Below are 17,500 nucleotides of genomic sequence, written 5' to 3' on the forward strand. Positions count from 1 at the left end.
AGAGAGAGAGGGGGGAGAGAGAGAGGCTGGCAGAAAGACAGACAGAGAGAGGGAGAGAGAGAGAGAGAGAGTAGGAGGCTGGCGGAGAGAGAGAGGGCTAAGCTGAAGCTGCACTGGCCTGCACGGCTCGGCGCGATAAAAATCAAATGTATTTTAATGGCCGGCGATAAATCAGAGGCGAGGCGCAGCGGCGGGCACGGATGTGCCGTTAGCTCGGACGCCCGGCGCTCCGCGGTCGCTAGCGCTAGCGCCCAGAGCCCAGGCCAGGTCATGAGTCACGACCGCCGAGACCCGCAGAGAGAGAGTGTCCGCTCCAGTGCACACACACACACACACACACGCCGACATAAACATGCCACCGTGGGCCCCGGCCGGCCATCACGGAACAGTCATGCCAGGAGGAGAACGTTGGAGATGCCCGCAAACATGTTGTTGTTTTTTTTTGTTGCGATACTGGATTTTTGATTTCCATGAGCCTTGATCACGGTTAAATCAAGAAAAAGGCGTGGAATATTTCACTTTATGCGGAGTGAATCTAGAATATGTGATTTGTTTGTGATATGATTCATTTTTTTAAAATATATTATGGAAAAAAAGGAACATTTCCACGATATTCAATAGAGAATATGTAAGGGATAATGTATAGAACGCCGGTCATTATCGGAAAATAATTCCCGACAGGATGAACTGAACCCCGACGCGCAGCGGAGGGGTTTTGCTTCGTCCTGAAGGGAATTATTTTCAGATAATGACCGGCGTTCTATACATTATCGCGCTTATTATATGGCTACTTGCCAAAACGAGAAAATCAACTTATCTCAATGTGTCTTTAGCAATGACTTGGCTACCGTTTCGTGGCTTCCGCAACAACTAGCGGAGTGAACCCGTTGCCATTGGCAGCGGTCATTATACCTTCGGAGCGGTCAATATGCAGATATAACGGACCGGTAGAACGTTGAGAGGCCCATTCAAAGTGAATGGGAGCTCCCTCAACATTCTAGAGAGCCATATAATAAAACTGTATATATACATAATTGAATAACTGGTCCAGACTCGATTCCAAGTCCATGGGGGTGGGCGGCGTTTTTCTACAGTAGAGCTGCGCTGATGGCATCATCCTCGTTAGAGTCAGAGCCGGAGGATTAAGTGTCTGGTGTGTGTCATGTCTGCGGGCAGGCGAGACGACACATCACGCGTCCGTGTCCTAAGTGAACCGCACACACTCCATGGTATGGGCTCGCTGCTCATTAATGCTCTATTTAGAGGAGTAAATAATGGTTTAATTACTGTTGCTGCCCTTTAAGGGAACAGACAGTACTCTTAGCTAATTATCAGTATTTATAGGGGAGCCATTAAAGGCTCGCCCCATCTTTTTTTCTCTTCCTTCCGCTGTCACTCTGGTTCTCTCTGGTTCTCTTTCTCTCTCTCTGTCTCTCTCTCTCACTCTCGTTTTTTTTCTCATTCTAATTCGGCATTCATTCCCTGTAGATTGCAAGTGCTTCTCAAGTGCACTTTCTACTTTCTCATGCCTAATCTTCTTTCTTTTTCAACTCTCAACGGTGTGTGTGTGTGTGTGTGTGTGTGTGTGTGTGTGTGTGTGTGTGTGTGTGTCTGTGTGTGTGTGTGTGTGTGTGTGTGTGTGTGTGTGTTTCTGTGTGTGTGTGTGTGTGTGTGTACGCGCATGTGTGCATGTGTGTGTGTGTGTGTGTGTGTGTGTGTGTGTGTGTGTGTGTGTGTGTGTGTTTGTGTGTGTGTGTGTGTGTGTGTGTGTGAAATAATTTAAGAAGAGGTAGAGCAGTAAAGCCCAGGTGAAAATAACACTCCTAAATTGCGGTGATTAATCATGTTACCACATTGCCCCTCAAAACTCCAACAATATGGATCTCCCCCCAGTTCATTAATCCCCATTACTGTACTCTGAGGACTCTGTCGTCTGGGCCAATTATGTATTTAATTTCGCTTGATTCTCCTCCTGGTCAATACAAAAGGCACACGTGCCCCTGGTAGCCTCTGGGGATGAGAAGAGGGAAGAAAAAAAAACATCTGTTTTTGTTTGTTTGTTCATTGTGTTTTTGTTTGGGTGGCCTTGTTTGCCTTCTATGCAGCCACAGTTGACCGCCGTTGATCCCTTACATTAGCTAGTGGTTACGTCTGGCCTTGTGCTCTTCAGGAACGCGGCAGGGCCACCGCCGAGGGGGGAAAAAATTAATTATGTTTTTCTTTTTCGCTTTTCTTTTTTCTTTTTTCCTTTTTTTTTTGTCCCTCCCCATTTCGCTGCCCACGTTGGCGACAGGCAGCCACACTGTCTCCTCTGGTGTGGAGAGAGAGACCTTCGCTGGTCGCTGTGGCATCGCCATGGCAACAAGGTTAGAGGTTTGGGGAAGTGACTAATCTAATCTATCCGTTTGAGCTTCCCTGATAGCACTGGACACGGCTGGAATGGCCAGGCAAATAGCATACTGACAGAGAATCATTTTGTGGTGCATGCTAAGTAGAGTGAAAAGAAAGCCCCCATTGGATTGGATAATTGGATTATCTATGCTATGAGAATAGCCTCAAAATATACAGTGTATTTCTTGTTGATTATTCAAGCCCTTGTTTTTCAATTAATGTTATTAATGCTAATTCATAATAAGCAGTAAATGCCTCTTAAAAAATGGTGAAAAACTATTGAGTTGAAAGTAGTCCTTTGTGTGTGTTTTGTTTTGCTTATAAGTAATACATGAAGGTCGTGCAGCTATACACTGGAAGTGATTAGATTTGGATTGGAAGCTATTGGATTGGCTTGCAGTAAACACAACCTCCCTTCCCTTATACAGAGAGCGAGAGAGAATGTGTGTGAGGAAGAGAGAGAGAGAGGGGGGGAGAGAGAGAGAGAGAGAGAGAGAGAGAGAGAGAGAGAGAGAGAGAGAGACATACAGTCCACACACTCAATAATATGAAACAGCACAGAGGGCACCTTCACAAAATCTTTCAAATCCACCCAACACGGAGGTATCTGTATTTTCAAATCCTTTGATAGAATGGCCAAACGGAAGCAGGGAGATTTCTCTCGCCTGAGCTACGAAATAGAACATTGGAAATTGAGTTAGTTCTGTTTGATCCCATCATTGTTATCACAAACACAGCGCCATAGGTTTCGCCCCCAGAGTGCATTATAGGCGAAAGCTACTTAAAGCCATACTACTGGGGCACACAGCCAATTCACACATATATATCTGTGTGCGTGTGTGTGTGTGTGTGTCTGTGTGTGTGTGTGTGTGTGTGTGTGCCTCTATCCTATACGTGCATGTCTGTGTATTTACACAAATGCAAACCACTGCCGAAATGCAAATCGCAATAAAATGCAAACTCCAAGATATCGGAAGGAAATGAGACCAGGTTGGAGATGATGAAAGAAAGACAGAGAGATTGAATGGAGAGAGAGAGAGCAAGAAAGGGAGAGAGAGAGGGAGAGAGAGAGAGAGAGAAAAAGAGAGAGGGACAGGAAGAGAAGGAAAGAGGGAGAGAGAGAGAGGAAGAGAAAGAAAGAGGGAGAGATAGAGAGGAAGAGAAAGAAAGAGGGAGGGAGAGAGAGAGGGAGAGGGAGAGAGAAAGAGAGAGGGGGATAGAGGAGAGGGAGAGAGAGAGATAATCAGCTAGTGCTGGGCCCTGCCTCAGCTGTGTGTCCTGAGTGAGGAGGAGATGTGCTGAGTTACGGCGGGTCACCCGGGGGCCAGAGTGGATTGTTATTATAATTTATTTCGTGTGTATAAAAATAACAACGGGGGACTGAGCCGAAGTGCAGCCGGCGCAGCGAGTGCAGAGTACCGCCTGTGTGTGTGTGTGTGTGTGTGTGTGTGTGTGTGTGTGTGCGTGCGCATGTAGCAATGAGCATAGCCTACCTCCGTAACAGTTGGATTATGATGAGATTACTGTCTGAAAGTCAGGTGGCACTTTGATTTGTAACTGGGCTGGAAAGAGTAAAAGTAAAATTGCACGTGTGCACACATACACGCGCGCGCACACACACACACACACACACACATACAGACACACACGTACGTGCCTCCTGCTTTGTATAGTCCTCTGAGTAGAAGTGAGGTGGCCAGAGCTCATCAGGTGAAGAGCTACTCTGTAGACCAAGAGGAGGCTCAGCATGCAGATTAAACAGGGTTCCATCCAGCACTGTGGAGAAGCGTTGCCACCCTGGCAAAGCTAACTATATCAATGACAGCAATCACTAGTTTCAACAAGTATCTCTGTAGGTAATTAGAATGACATCATCCACAACTGCAGTGCATGTTATAGCAACAACCACATCAATAACAGTATTGATTTTCACATTTAGAGTGATTTTGAAAATGATGGAAACCTGACACCCATTTGAAAAATGAGATGGTACATCTCAAGGGGCTATCCTTAAAATAAAGAATAAAGAATCCATTGAATTGTAGAAATCACATGAACATGACCATTATTCCTTATTGTTGCTCAGTGTAGGCCTTTATAGGTATACAATCTTAGACAAAGAGGTACTATATAGAGCCAAAAATCTTGAAGCATATATGAAGCGTGCATATATTACATGCTTCATATATGTCACCCCTAAATGTATTTTTGTATAATAATGATAATTATTTATTACTATAAGTTTATCAAAGGAACCCCTAGGTTCTTTAAAGCATGCATGGTTCTATATAGCACAAGCCCAAAAACCCTTTTTTTTTTAAGAGTGTAGCTGTTGGTTATTGTTGCTCAGTGTGGGCCTTTATAGCCATAGCTCATGGCGTGTACAGGCCTGTAAACCTCTACTGATCTGATGAATGGAGCTCCGCACCGTGGCGCCGGACAGCTGAAGTCAGATGGCCATCTCTGATCTCCGTCAGACGGTCACCTCTGATATGAGCGTAACGCACAGCGCATAATCCTGTGCGGCCCGTACACATCATCAATCTAAAATTGCACACAGATCCTCTTACACCGCACTCATTCAGATTTCTGGTCTCTCCAGCTCGAGTTATATGACTGTTTTTTATGACTGTTTTTTTTTTTTTTTGTATCAACGGCTACGTCACAATCCCAGGAGATTAGCCACTCTCAGTGTTTTGAAATGTAAACATCTTAGGGGCTGTTTGTTTGCGGAGCCGCTAGCTGCAATTCTGAAAGGCCCGATTCATCCTAGGAGATTTGAGCCAAAAACCCAGTGAGGTGAAGGAGGTTGTTTATTAGTTTATTAGTGGTGTTTGTATTGGAACAGATGAGAGTACAGTTGCGAAGAGAAAACCCCCCCCCCAACCCCCCCAAACCCCCACTGTGATGGAGGAGGTTGTTTGCGCTTCTGCCAGGTACTCTCCTGAGCCATGGAAAAGTAATATATAGTGTTGTTGATACAGGCTGAATTCAGTATGGATGGTGGCCGGTGTAAGCCGGTGCTTCGGTTTACAAGGCTTTGGGAAAAAAGGAAACACTTTAGTTTGAAAGCAAGTGTTTGTCCTTTGGATCTATTCAATTGGGCTCAAACAGACCTTCCACAAACTGTTACTGAACACACCTGACCCCAGTGCTGTTTGTAGAGCTGATTGTTTTGGGGGGACAAAATTCGATGAAAATGATAAGATGTCTTCCAAAAATACATATACATACATACATGTATTGATTGTATTATTGAACTTCCAAATACTATATGTAAAGATACATACATAAATATATAAATATGCATACACACAAATGATAAATAAATACTTATACTAAGATATACATAAATTGATTTTGTGATTGAACCTTTTTTTTTTCTACGCCACATTTGAAATGATTGCTGTGTGGTTGGCTTGGCCTGCTTTAATGGCAGGATGAAGCATAAATCATTTCCGATAAGACTCAAGGTCAGACAGCTGCCGAGAGCTATGCTAATTGCTAATGCTGAGGACCTCCTCCGTGGTGGAACCCTCTCCCACCTGGGCCTCAAGGAGGCGACGGGGGAATGAGATGAGACCACACTGTTATGGAGAGGTTGAGGGTGTGTGCGTGTGTCTGTGTGTGGTGTGTGTGTGTGTGTGTATGTGTGTGTGTGCTAGAAAGTGAGGCGGAGCAAAGGCCCAAGTCCCCGGCGGTTAGAGAAGGGGAGATCTGTTTATATATTGACGGCTCGTTTTTAAGGAGCTCCTGAGGGGCGTCTGTGCTGAAGAGGCATAATCTAATCTCGGCTCGCGTCCCCTGCCAATAGTCCCTCTGTGTCCCCTTAGCCGGGGAAAGTTCCTTTTGACGCAACACACACAGGGAAAACATGAGGCACGAGCAGTCGCCTCTGTTTTGCTATCACTCCGTGATAGCTTCATCCTAGCTAGCTGCCAGCGCTCAGAGCTAAAACTGGAATCGGTTCCATATCAAATCACAGGCACGGCATAAGGCAGTGGCCAGCTTGATACATGTTGACAAGGCTGCGTATGACATCAGCAGTTGCGCAATCGCAATCACATTTGGTTTTTTGGAAGAACAACATTTCACCAAAGCGGCGCGCAAATGTGATAAATGATGAATTAGCGGCCCCTTGATTGTGAATACTTGTTAAATAACTGAAGCATCAAACGTTTGTAGAGCCTCCGAAAACGGTGACTTGTGACTCATGGAGCGAGCTGCTTTAATAATTAATCAGCCGTGTTTGCAGTGCTCTGCAGTCACCCCCGCCCCCGCCCCCCCTCCTCCTACACACACACACACACACACACACACACCCTTCTTCTCCTGAGGATGACATCGGGTCACTTGTTTACAGCAGGGCCCCTGGCTGGCTGTCGCATCCTCTGGCCCTTTCGCGCTCCTCCGAGAGTGGGGGTTGTGACGGTGCGGCGGTGTGTTGTTGTGGGGGTGTGGGGGTGGTGCCGTGAGCCAGGGAAAGTGCCCGGGAGCGAGCAAGAGCGTGAGGTTGAGGGTGAACTCCCACACAGCATTCGCCAAACAAGCAGGATGGAAACGGTTTGAAATCTCACAGGAGACCGGGAGAGAGAGAGCGAGGGATGGAAGGAAAGAGAGAGAGAGAGAGAGAGAGATGGAAAGAGTTTGTGTGAAAGAGAGAGAGATGGAAAGAGAGAGGAGAGAGAGTTTATAGGAAAGTGGCCATGCAGCCGCAATAGGATTAACAAGCCAGGGCCAAAATTACACGGACACAACAACAACAAAAAAAAACACGCCTGGCAAGAAGCGATGCCCGACAGAGCTGGGCACTGCAGCCATGCCCATATCATGCCCCCCCCCCCCCCCCATCTGTCTGGCAGGAGTCTGGCACCGCACCATCCAGGCCGAGCAAGGAGAGGAGAGGAGAGGAAAGGCACGAGCCTCTTATGCAAGAGGGAGAACTTAATTGAGGGCTTGGGCTCGAGACGACAATGTGAGGTCAGCTCCGCGCTAAATCACCCCGAACGGATTTATCGCCCGACGCAGAGATAATTACGGTTTGTTGCCCCGATCCGAATTAGCGGGCAGCGGGCGTCTCGGAATTGAAAGGGACGTATGCTGGTGTTTTGAGCCACTGAAGGCACTAGTGGGGGAACACAGACATCTGGCACTTACTCCAATAGGACAATGCAGGATTCTGTAGTCAGTGTAAAATGGTAGTTGCACTCTACACAGCCTGTATCATTTACCGTGAGAGACACCTAACACAGATTTCTCCCCAGGTAGATGCGAGCACTCTCTGTGTCGCTCACTCTGTATTCTCTCCTTTCCTCTTCTCTCTCTCCTCTCTCCTGTTTTCCGTTCAGAGGTCTCCCCCTGCTTCTTGTGTGTGTGTGTGTGTGTGTGTGTGTGTTTGTGTGTGTGTGAGTGTGCGCGTGCGTGTGTGTGTGTGTGTTTTTTTTTTTCTTTCCCGTTCCCAAAAGCTTTCATGGCTACACGCCGTAAAACAGCATTCAGGAGTGTTTTACTTTCCCCCCATCATCCTATCTGCTCGCTAATGCGTGAATCGGAGAAGTGGAAGGAGGGATGAAGGGGGGAGAGATGGAGGGATGGAGAGATGGAGGGATGGAGGGAGGGAGGGGGGGCGTCAGCAGGGCGAGACGCCAAGCTTGCTCGCTCGGCGCGGCTCTAATGCAGCGTCCAGTGTCTCCGCAGCCTCGCGCCCAAAGCCTCCCATCAGCCCGAGTCCTCCATTCTTAGCCTGCAGAAAGTGACACTTTATTGACTGAGCATTGATCGCCATTGTGCTGGATAGTGTTTTTCACCTTGCCCCATTCTCAGACTCTCTCTCTCTCTCTGTATCTCTGTGTCTCTCTCTCTCTTTCTTTCTCTCTCTGTCTCTCTGTGTGTCTCTCTTTATCTCTTTCTCCATCTCTCTCTGTCTCTCTCTCTCTCTCGCTTTCTCTCTATCTCTCACTTTGTCTCTCTCTCTTGCCCCCTCTCTCTCTTTCTCTGTCTCTCTTGCTCCCTCTCTTTTCTTGTGTTCTCTCTCTCGCTCTGTCTCTTTCTGTTTCTCGTGCCTCCTCGCCTTGTCTCTTCTCTGTTTCTCTCTCTCTATTTGTTTCCCCTCTATCTCTCTCCATCCATCTTACTCTTGCTCTCCGTCGTTCTTTGTTTCAGGTGTTGTTCCTTAACTTTCACGCTGCGTGCCTCGCCATCATCTCTCCTTCTCACATCGTTGCTCCCTTCCTCCCTGAGCACTCTCTTGTTATCTCCCTCTTTTACATTCTCTCTTTTTTTCTCTCTTTTTTCTCACTCTTGCTCCCTCGTTTCCTCTCTCAGCTCTCCTTCTCTCCTCCCCCATTATCACGCTTCTTTTTTTATCTTCCTCTGATCCTCATTCTCACTCTCCCCACCTCTATTCTACATGCCCCCCTCTCCCTCCACCTCCTCCCCCCTCCTCCACTCCTCCACCTCCTCTCCACTCCTCCACTCCTCCACTCTCTCCGAGCACCACAGTGAGCAGGTAAAGTCTGAACTAAGCCCCGCTAGGCCCCAGCCTCACAGTGGAGACAGGAGCCTCTTAATGGAGCCCATGGGGGGGGGGGTCCTCCCACAGAGAAGCTCTACCTGACACCATAACCAGTCTGGGCGTGCTGCTGAGAGATTCCTATGGCGCTGATCTCAAATCAGTTTTCTACACCTGGCTCTTCTCCCTATGTATGGAGAGCTATAAGAAAACAGCAGCAGAGAAGGTCTTGACATCTTGGGAGCTGATATAGCTCGGGTTAATGGGCATTTTTAGCTGAACGTATTCACATTTGGCAGGGCAATGCTGATGGGTGCCCGTCTGAATTCTCTGCGTATCTAGACGACATATTCGTTTGTGGTGTATTTTGGATCGGCCTCATGGACACACACACGCGGGCATATGGCGCGTGTGTTCCAAGTGCATCTGTGTTTGTTTGTGTGGGCTGCAGTGTCGTCGGGCTGCTGATGCCAGAGGTTGACTTGCAGGGGTCTGCGGTTCACCCCACCATCTCCGGGCACAGCAAGAGCGGTGGCTTTGTGGGAAGAGAGAAAAAAAAAACATCCCCAGAACCCCCACCGCCACCCCGCTGGTGTGTGCGAGCGTGCACACGCAAAAAAAGCCTGCCAGAGAGCAGCGCCTAATCCGATCAAAGCCGGGAAAAATGAAGTTTTAAGCCCTAATTCCTCTACTAATTCTTTCGCCTTAATCCATTCAAGGAGGGTGACCCAGTTTGGACCCAGCTCCATGCTGGCTCCCAATTTTCATTTCGTTTCCCACATCACCCCCCCTCCCCACACACACACACACACATACACACACACACACACACGCACACACACACACACACCATCTCTCCAACCGTAGCACCCTCTCTCTCGCCTCACTCTCTTCCCCACCTCCCCGCCCGTACCCGACTGCCAATTCCGTCCGGTGTCCTTCGCGCGAGTCCTCTCGAAAAAGCCTGTCAAATGGCGAAGAGAGGGTCCTCAGCGGTGGCGCGGCGGTGCGCGGCTTCACTTCGCCGCCCGAGACGAGTCGCCTTCGCTATCTCCCTCCCTCCTTCCCTCCCTGGTGCCCTGGCATTCGCAGTAATTACGTGTGTAAATGGGCGCGGGCAGAGGGGCGCTTCTCCAACGCCTGTCAACTCCAACGGAAGCTCAGAGGGGCCAAACACGTTCTTCTCTCTCCTCTTTTTTTCCTCCCTCTTTCTTTTTTATGTGTGTGTGAAAGCCCCGCTTGACGTGGGCATCTGCCCACTCCAAAAGAGCCCCATCAGGCTGGAGTGGGACATTTTAGGCCCCTGTCAGCGGGCGAGGATGGCATGTGGAATGGCGAGGGTGTTGGCGAAACCAAGTGAGACCCGCTATATTTCTTGGTCCCCCCGGCAAGAGACTCGTTAAGCATTTGAGGTCATCATGGAAAGGGCACAGAGCTGAATTCTCTAGAGTGCCTCTGAGGACAGACTCATCAACAATGGCCTTCTGGACTATAGCTGAGCCATTTTTTCACCTGTGCATTAGCCAACAGAAATGCTAAGAAGTACCAGTAAAGTGCATTCTGTTTTTCGAGCCTATAATCTCAGTGCTTAATGTTAAGATCAATACATTTTTTTATGATGTCCCTCTCTCTACCAACTCAAGCTTTTTTATCTTCCTTCACACCCTTCCTATATGACATCAGCGACAGGCACTTTAAATGCCATCTGTCTTATTGACCAGCTCTGTGCTCACAGAGCTATGGATGCACAACACAAAATGTCAAATTTCAAAACATTCCCCCCACCGTCCTCCCAGTGTCTCTGCCGTATTGATCGTCGCAATCGATGAGTGACCTTGAAATCTATAAAAGACACAAAATTGACCTACGGTATGTGGTCTTCATGCATCCTAGAACATCCGCTATTGTCCCAAGCCAAAAAAAGCAGAGAGCGGTTTCCTCATCTGACACCTCTCTCTCTGGATGAATCTACCCAGCCTCAGGCAAGGTGCTACTCTCCTCACAGTTGCATCTGAATTATTGTCAGGGACCCCACAATAGGCAGTTTGCTCTCCATGGCTGTTGCCAAGCCGTATTAAGCGAGCGCCAGCGCGCCTGATTGTTCACAGTGTGGTGTCAGGATGGGGAGATACTGCATTTGCTTGCCAAATGGAGCTGTCAGGTTGAGCGGAATTAGTCACCGTAGACGTTCCCCCATCGCTTCCGAAAGGTTATTCAGCGCTCCCCTCCCAAACGCGTTTGATAACGGCAGACAGGCGACAAATCCACGCGTCCCCCACCCCCCCAACCGCCTCGTGCGTCGCTAAGGTCACTCTCAGCGCTGTGTGGGGGAACAGGGTGGGCCCCATTCATCATCACTTTGACAGGCGCTGGAGTGGCCCAAATATCTCTCTGTTTCTCTTTTTTCTCTATCTCTTACTCTGTTTATCTCTATCTATCTATCTATCTCTCTATCTCTCCCCCTTGTTCCCCTGTCTCTGACCTTCTCTCTTTATCACTCTCACTCTCTCTCGCTCTCTTCTCTCTCTCTCCCTTCTTCTTCCTCTATCCATTTCTCTCTTAGTCCTCCCTCCCTCACTCCCTCACTCTCTCTCTCATTAGGCACATGTGCACAGATTGTGGCACAGGCGTGTTCTCTGGGTCTCTTGTCTCTCATCACTCCCAGCCCACATCCTGTCGTGCCTCTCCTCCCCTGCCCTGTGTGTCTCTCTGTTTCCCCCCCGTTGGCATGGCGATATGGCCCGAGAGCTTCGCTCACACTGGCTGTGTGTGTCACTTCTCATCCGCTCCCTAACTTAGAGGCAGCAGTCACAATTGAAAGCATGAGGGCCAGGGGGGGAAGGAGGATGCAGGGTGGGGTGTGTGTGTGTGTGTGGGGGGGGCACACTTCTGGTCAGGCAGAATCGATAGTTGAAGAGAGGCCGTGTTACACAGAGGAAATGGGGATAATTACTGCTGCTCCCACCCCACACATTCACATGTGCACACTCAAAAACCACACACACACACACACACACACACACACACACACACACACACACACACACACACTCACTCACACACACACACACAACTGCACACACACACACACAAGTACACACACCACACACACACATCATTTCCAGTGACCTGATCCCAGGGATTAGCCAAACCCATGGGGAACAGCCTCCCGCAGTAAACTCGGAGGTAATGCTTTGACGAGATAGTGTGTGGATTTGATTGTAAGCTCTATTGGGTTAAAGTTAGCCCATTTACTCCCATGGCCAGTATACCGCTCTCAGGCCACTCGTTTGTGGTATGGCAGTTTTCAGCGACAGTGTCATGGAAACCACACTCCTCAGCCCCACCAAACCCACACACACACACACATACACACACACACACACACACACACACACACACACACACATACACACACACCAACTCCCCCATTTCCCTCTAAAGAGCAGCTTACAGCGCTGGCAGGGCTAATAGCTGGTGTGTGTGAGCGGGTGAACTTTGCTGTAGGTCATTAGTGGACAGTGAACAGCAGGTCCAGGGCCACTGGTCTTGCAGTTGCTGCAGCCGCAGTGCTCAGTGTTCTGTCCTGTCCGCTCAGCTGTCAGACACACACTTTAGAGCCAGCACAGGTCTGGTGTCAGATCCATTGGCGGGAGAGCTCAGAGCTTGGCTAGGCCATTCAGACCAGGGCTGTTTTTATTTATTTATTTACTTTATTTTATGTTAGTTTTTTTTTTGTTGGGGGGGGGGGGGGGGGCATGGTTGTTTTTCCTGTCGCACTTGCATACAGTGTACAAAGTCCAGACTTGATCTTCAAGGCTGCTGCACTCTTGCCAAAACTAAGACAAGAAGCAGCATCTCCGCGAAAAAAACAAGTCATCCCAGGAAACACTGATTCTCTTTAATCACCAGAGCACGTCGTGTTCGTACACAGACCAGACACTTTGGGCGATGTTCCCCGTGCGAATCAAACGCACCCTGGGAGCGCTGCAACTCAAGACGTAATGAGCTTCACCTTGTTGTTAATTATGTGCCTCAAACGAAAGTGAGTGAGTTTGTTGTGTGTGTGTGGGGGGGATTAAACCATGAAGTCACAACTTCTCGCATCCTGGGCTTCATTGTTAGCGCTTCGCTGCAGATGGGTTTGCGACTCGGTGGTGTCGGCACAATCGGCACAATTTTTTTTTTTTTCGCCACCTGCCATCTGTCTCGGCGGCGTAGTCTCCGACGGGGCGTCTTTGAGAAAAGGCCATCGCCAAGTGCTCTCCATTAACACCGCCATTAATTTGGCGCCGCCGTCAACAGGTTGCTTTGTTATCAAGGTGTCTTCGCCGCACTGCTGTGGGTGTTTTCTTCTGTATGTGTGTGTGTAGGTGTATGTGTGTAGGTGTATGTGTGTAGGTGTGTGTGTTTGTGTGTGTGTGTATATGTGTGTGTGTGCGAGAGCGAAAGAGACTGTGAATACACATATGGGCATGCAGAGATGCTAAGAAAGTAAGTGAGAAAGAGAGAGAGGGAGAGAGAGAGAAGGAGAGAGAAGGAGAGAAGGAAAGAGAGAGAAGAAGAGAGAGAGAGAAGGAGAGAGAAGGAGAGAAGGAGAGAGAGAAGGAGAGATGAGTGGAAGAGGGTGTAGATAAAGGGCGAGGGCGGAGGCACGGGACACGAGAGGTCAACTGTTTTGAAGAGCACAGCTTGCTGCAGCACCCTGGCATTCAAGGTGATTTGGCAGTCCGGGTATGGAGTCTCACCTTATGGCCCGCCGGAAAAGTGTCCCGAGGTGCGCGCGCGGCTCCATGAATACACAATCACGCGCCGCAGCAGCAGGCGGCTACGCATCGCTACCCTGGCGCCGGGAGAGCCCAGTCGCTGTCACAAAAAAACGAAAACGAAAAAACGAACACACACATTCGTCTGCAGTCAGTAGCTACTGCACTGCCAGCCTCACTCTCTCTGTCTCTCTCTCTCTCTCTCTCTGTCTCTCTCTATATCTCTCCCTCTCTCTTTCTCTCTCTCTCTCGCTCTCTCTCTCTCTCTCATACATACATACACCCACACACACACACTTGCATACACATACACGTACACATTCTCCCAGCCGAGTCCTGAGGGCCAGACGAAGGTTCAAACAAAGAAAGGGAAAAAAGGCTGATAACTTCTGGAATATTCTCTCCAGCCCTTTGATCACGGCAAAGGACAGGGAAGCTTAAGTAAGGAGCCAGCAGCAGCACCCAGCTAAGAGAGAGAGAGAGAGAGAGAGAGAGAGAGAGACAGAGAGAGAAAGAGAGACAGAGAGAGAGAGAGAGAGCCCCATGTGAGCAGAGAGAGAGATTACAGACGCACTCGGCATGATAGAACAGTAAAAGCCAGACAGCACCATCTCACGTAAACATAAACAAAAGCACCATGATTTAAATATCCATACAGGTAATAAACACTTTGACAAGCCGATCGAAGCAAAACAAGTCTGCTATTGTAGCGCACAACATGCCACTGCTTGGTTGTGGAATGAAAATAATATGGCTGTTAAAGATATCTCTCGCCTTTCTGATCTCTTTCTCTCTCTTACTCTCACTCTCTCACACACACACACACACATACACACACATGCGCACACATATACACACACACACATACACACACTCTCTCTCTCTCTCTCCGCTTGCCTCACGGGTCTAAGTGTTAAAAATAGCGTGTCGTAATGGAGGACTGGGATCGGGAGAGAGGGACTGTGATCCTCGGAGGAGGGAACGCAATTTAAATTCCGCGGAGCTCCGGATTGCTTTTCCCGGCGGCTGATGATGGGCGCGATACGCGATCGCAGGAGCCAAGGCCCCCCCCTCCACCCTCCACCCACCCACCACCCCCACCCCCGCCTCACCCCCATCAGCTCCGAGGAGGCCTGGGCGCCCAGGCGCCGGCATACCAAATAAGAACCCATCAGGAGGAAATGAAGGAGGGGGCTCAGGCGAGATCAGCGGGGGGATTTGGAAAGCGTGAGAGAGCGCGAGACAAAGAGAAGATGAGGAGCCACCAACGCCGCGCCTCACCGCCCTCGACATCGCTAACGCTGCCGTCATTGGTCTTCGTCGCCACCGACGACAACCCCCCCCACCCCCCCTCACACACACACACACACACACACACACACTTTCTCGTCGTCTTTTAGCTTTTTTAGCTGCTGCCCTCCTCTTCACATGTACTCTACGTGTGAATCGAATCAGAGTGGCGGAGAAATGCATGCGTTCTGACATGCAGTCAAGCACATAGGCACACGTTCACGTGACTGAGCATAAAAGAGTGTGTTTGAAGGTGTGAGTGCATGCTGGTGTCTATATGTATGATGCACCTTGGCATGTGTTGGAGTGTGTGTATGTCACAGTCCATTTATATGTATGTGTGCCTCCATTGATGTGTGAGTGTGAGTGTGAGTGTGAGTGTGTGTGTGTGTGTGTGTGTGTGTGTGTGTGTGTGTGTGTGTGTGTGTGTGTGTGTGTGTGTGTGAGTGTGATTGTGAATGTGTGTGTGTGTGTGTGTGTGTGTGTGTGTGTGTGTGTGTGTGTGTGTGTGCATGCATCATGGTGGATTTATGTGGATTCATTTATGTGCGTACATGCCTACATGGACATTCAAGTGTTTTTTTTATCTTGAATGTGTCTATGTGTGTGTGTATGCATGCGAGCCTATGGACATTCGAGTGTTTGTATCTTGAGTGTGTGTGTGGGTGTGTGTATGTGTGCGTGCCTATGGACATTCAAGTGTCTGTATCCATGTGCGTGTGTGTGTGTATGTGTGCGTGCCTATGGACATTCAAGTGTCTGTATTCATGTGTGTGTGTGTGTGTGTGTGTGTGTGTGTGTGTGTGTGTACGCTGCTGCTGCTGCTGAGCACGATGGCTCCTTGTCCTTAAGCAGCGTCCTCATCCGTGTCCTTCCTTGTGTCCTTGGCAGGTGGCGAGGGCTCGGCGGAGAACGGTCAGAAGGAAACGTCCACCTGCGACATCTGCCAGTTCGGGGCCGAGTGCGACGTGGACGCCGAAGACGTGTGGTGAGTCACAGGGAAGGCTGAGGCGGCAGGGGAGAGGGTGGTGTGTGTGTGTGTGTGTGTGTGTGTGGTGGGAGAGGGGCTTTGTGGGGGTGTGAAAGGATCTGAGGGGGGGCAGTTGGGAAGGCCGCTGAGGAAGATGAGGTGGCAGTACCAGCCCATCTGGACATGAGCAGCGGCTAACAATAGAGCCGTCGGACAGTGGAGAGGGAGAGTGGACAGTTTGATGCTGACGAAGTCTAGCCCCAGAGCGGGTTCACTCTGTAAGACACCTGGAAGTTGAATAAGTACAGATCTGAATATTTAAAGCCTTGTTATGAGTTTCTTTGACCTTGTATAACAATCCCATCTCATTTTTTTTTACCGGATACATAGCCTAAATGGGATTCGTGTATGAAGTGGTATAAAGGTTTGTGTGAAACTGATTTTTGTGTAGCCTGTTGTTCCACTAGCTGATATATTGTCATGCATGTGTTAGCGAGCTAGCTATCTACCAGTTCTTGGTAAATGCAGCTAGTCTTACACAATACTTGTGATGCCTCTTTAAGAGAGACATAGAGAAGACACTACATACCGATCCCATTGGGTAGGCCTACTACTGTATATACAGTATGTGCCACATCAGATAATTTTTAAAAGAAAAAGACACAGTATATATCATATATGCCCTTGAGACATCAGACTATTTAGGATGCTAAGCTAACGAATCACTTAAAAAACGCACACTAAGATGCCACTGAGCTGCCAGCTAGCTGAGTGCAGCCCTCTGACTCTCGGACCAGACTTTCAGATAATCACATTCTTTCATCCCGATTCGGAATGAAAGGTCTGCGCGCGGTTGTTTTTCTCTCTCTCTCTCTCTCTCTCTTTCTCTCTCTCTCTCTCTCTTTCTCTCCTCTCTCTCTCTCTCTTTCTCTGATTTGGCCCTCGCCACGGTTCAGCAATCACGCCGCTTCTGATTTCCCTAACAGGGCGAGCCGTCCCCGCTAATTGAGTCGGGCCCGCGAACGCAACGGGTGTGCAATGAGTCTGTCTGGGGACGGATGATTGATTGCGGGGCGAACGGGGAGGGACGCGGCAAGGGGGCACAGTCATAGCGATTCTATCTTTATTTAAGAGCGACTCTGGCAAACAGCAGCTGCTCTCCATTGCATTTCTGCGCTGTGCGTTTTTATTTTTTGTCTGTCTGTCTCTCTTCTGGGATAGGGGAGTAAGGAAGGGGGTGGGTGGATTTGAGAAGTTTCTAGAATACAGCTTTTGACAGACAGGACATGGACTTGGGGGAGAATGGGCCCAAAACAACCCCCCTAGGTAAATGGAGATTGAGTATCGCGTGGGTTGGGTGTTTTGTTACGAAGGCTAATGGAGGCTCGGGCCTGAGAAGGTATTTATAGAGCCCAAAAAGACTCGGGATGTGAAGAATCAGAATCAGAGAGAGAAAGAGAAAGAAAGAGAAAGAGAGAGCTGTTCATCTATCAAGAATGAAAGTGCCCTTTGTTGCATGAAACAGCCACGTAAACAGTGTTCCCTTCATGTCTCTGAAATGAAAAGGCTTCT

At 48.9% G+C, this 17,500-nt stretch overlaps 1 protein-coding gene across 4 annotated transcripts in view; it reads left to right on the forward strand.

The window, feature by feature from the left end:
* tmeff2a (transmembrane protein with EGF-like and two follistatin-like domains 2a) overlaps positions 1 to 17,500 on the forward strand; it is a 68,807-nt gene that overhangs the window by 35,294 nt on the left and 16,013 nt on the right. For all 4 annotated transcript variants that reach the window (XM_062534441.1, XM_062534443.1, XM_062534442.1 and 1 more), the window contains exon 5: positions 15,850 to 15,946. In XM_062534441.1, the coding sequence (XP_062390425.1) occupies positions 15,850 to 15,946 (97 nt within the window). The remainder of the gene's footprint in view (positions 1 to 15,849; positions 15,947 to 17,500) is intronic.

Source organism: Sardina pilchardus, chromosome 4, assembly GCF_963854185.1.
Source record: "Sardina pilchardus chromosome 4, fSarPil1.1, whole genome shotgun sequence".
In the NCBI taxonomy this organism is placed as follows: Eukaryota; Metazoa; Chordata; class Actinopteri; order Clupeiformes; family Clupeidae; genus Sardina; species Sardina pilchardus.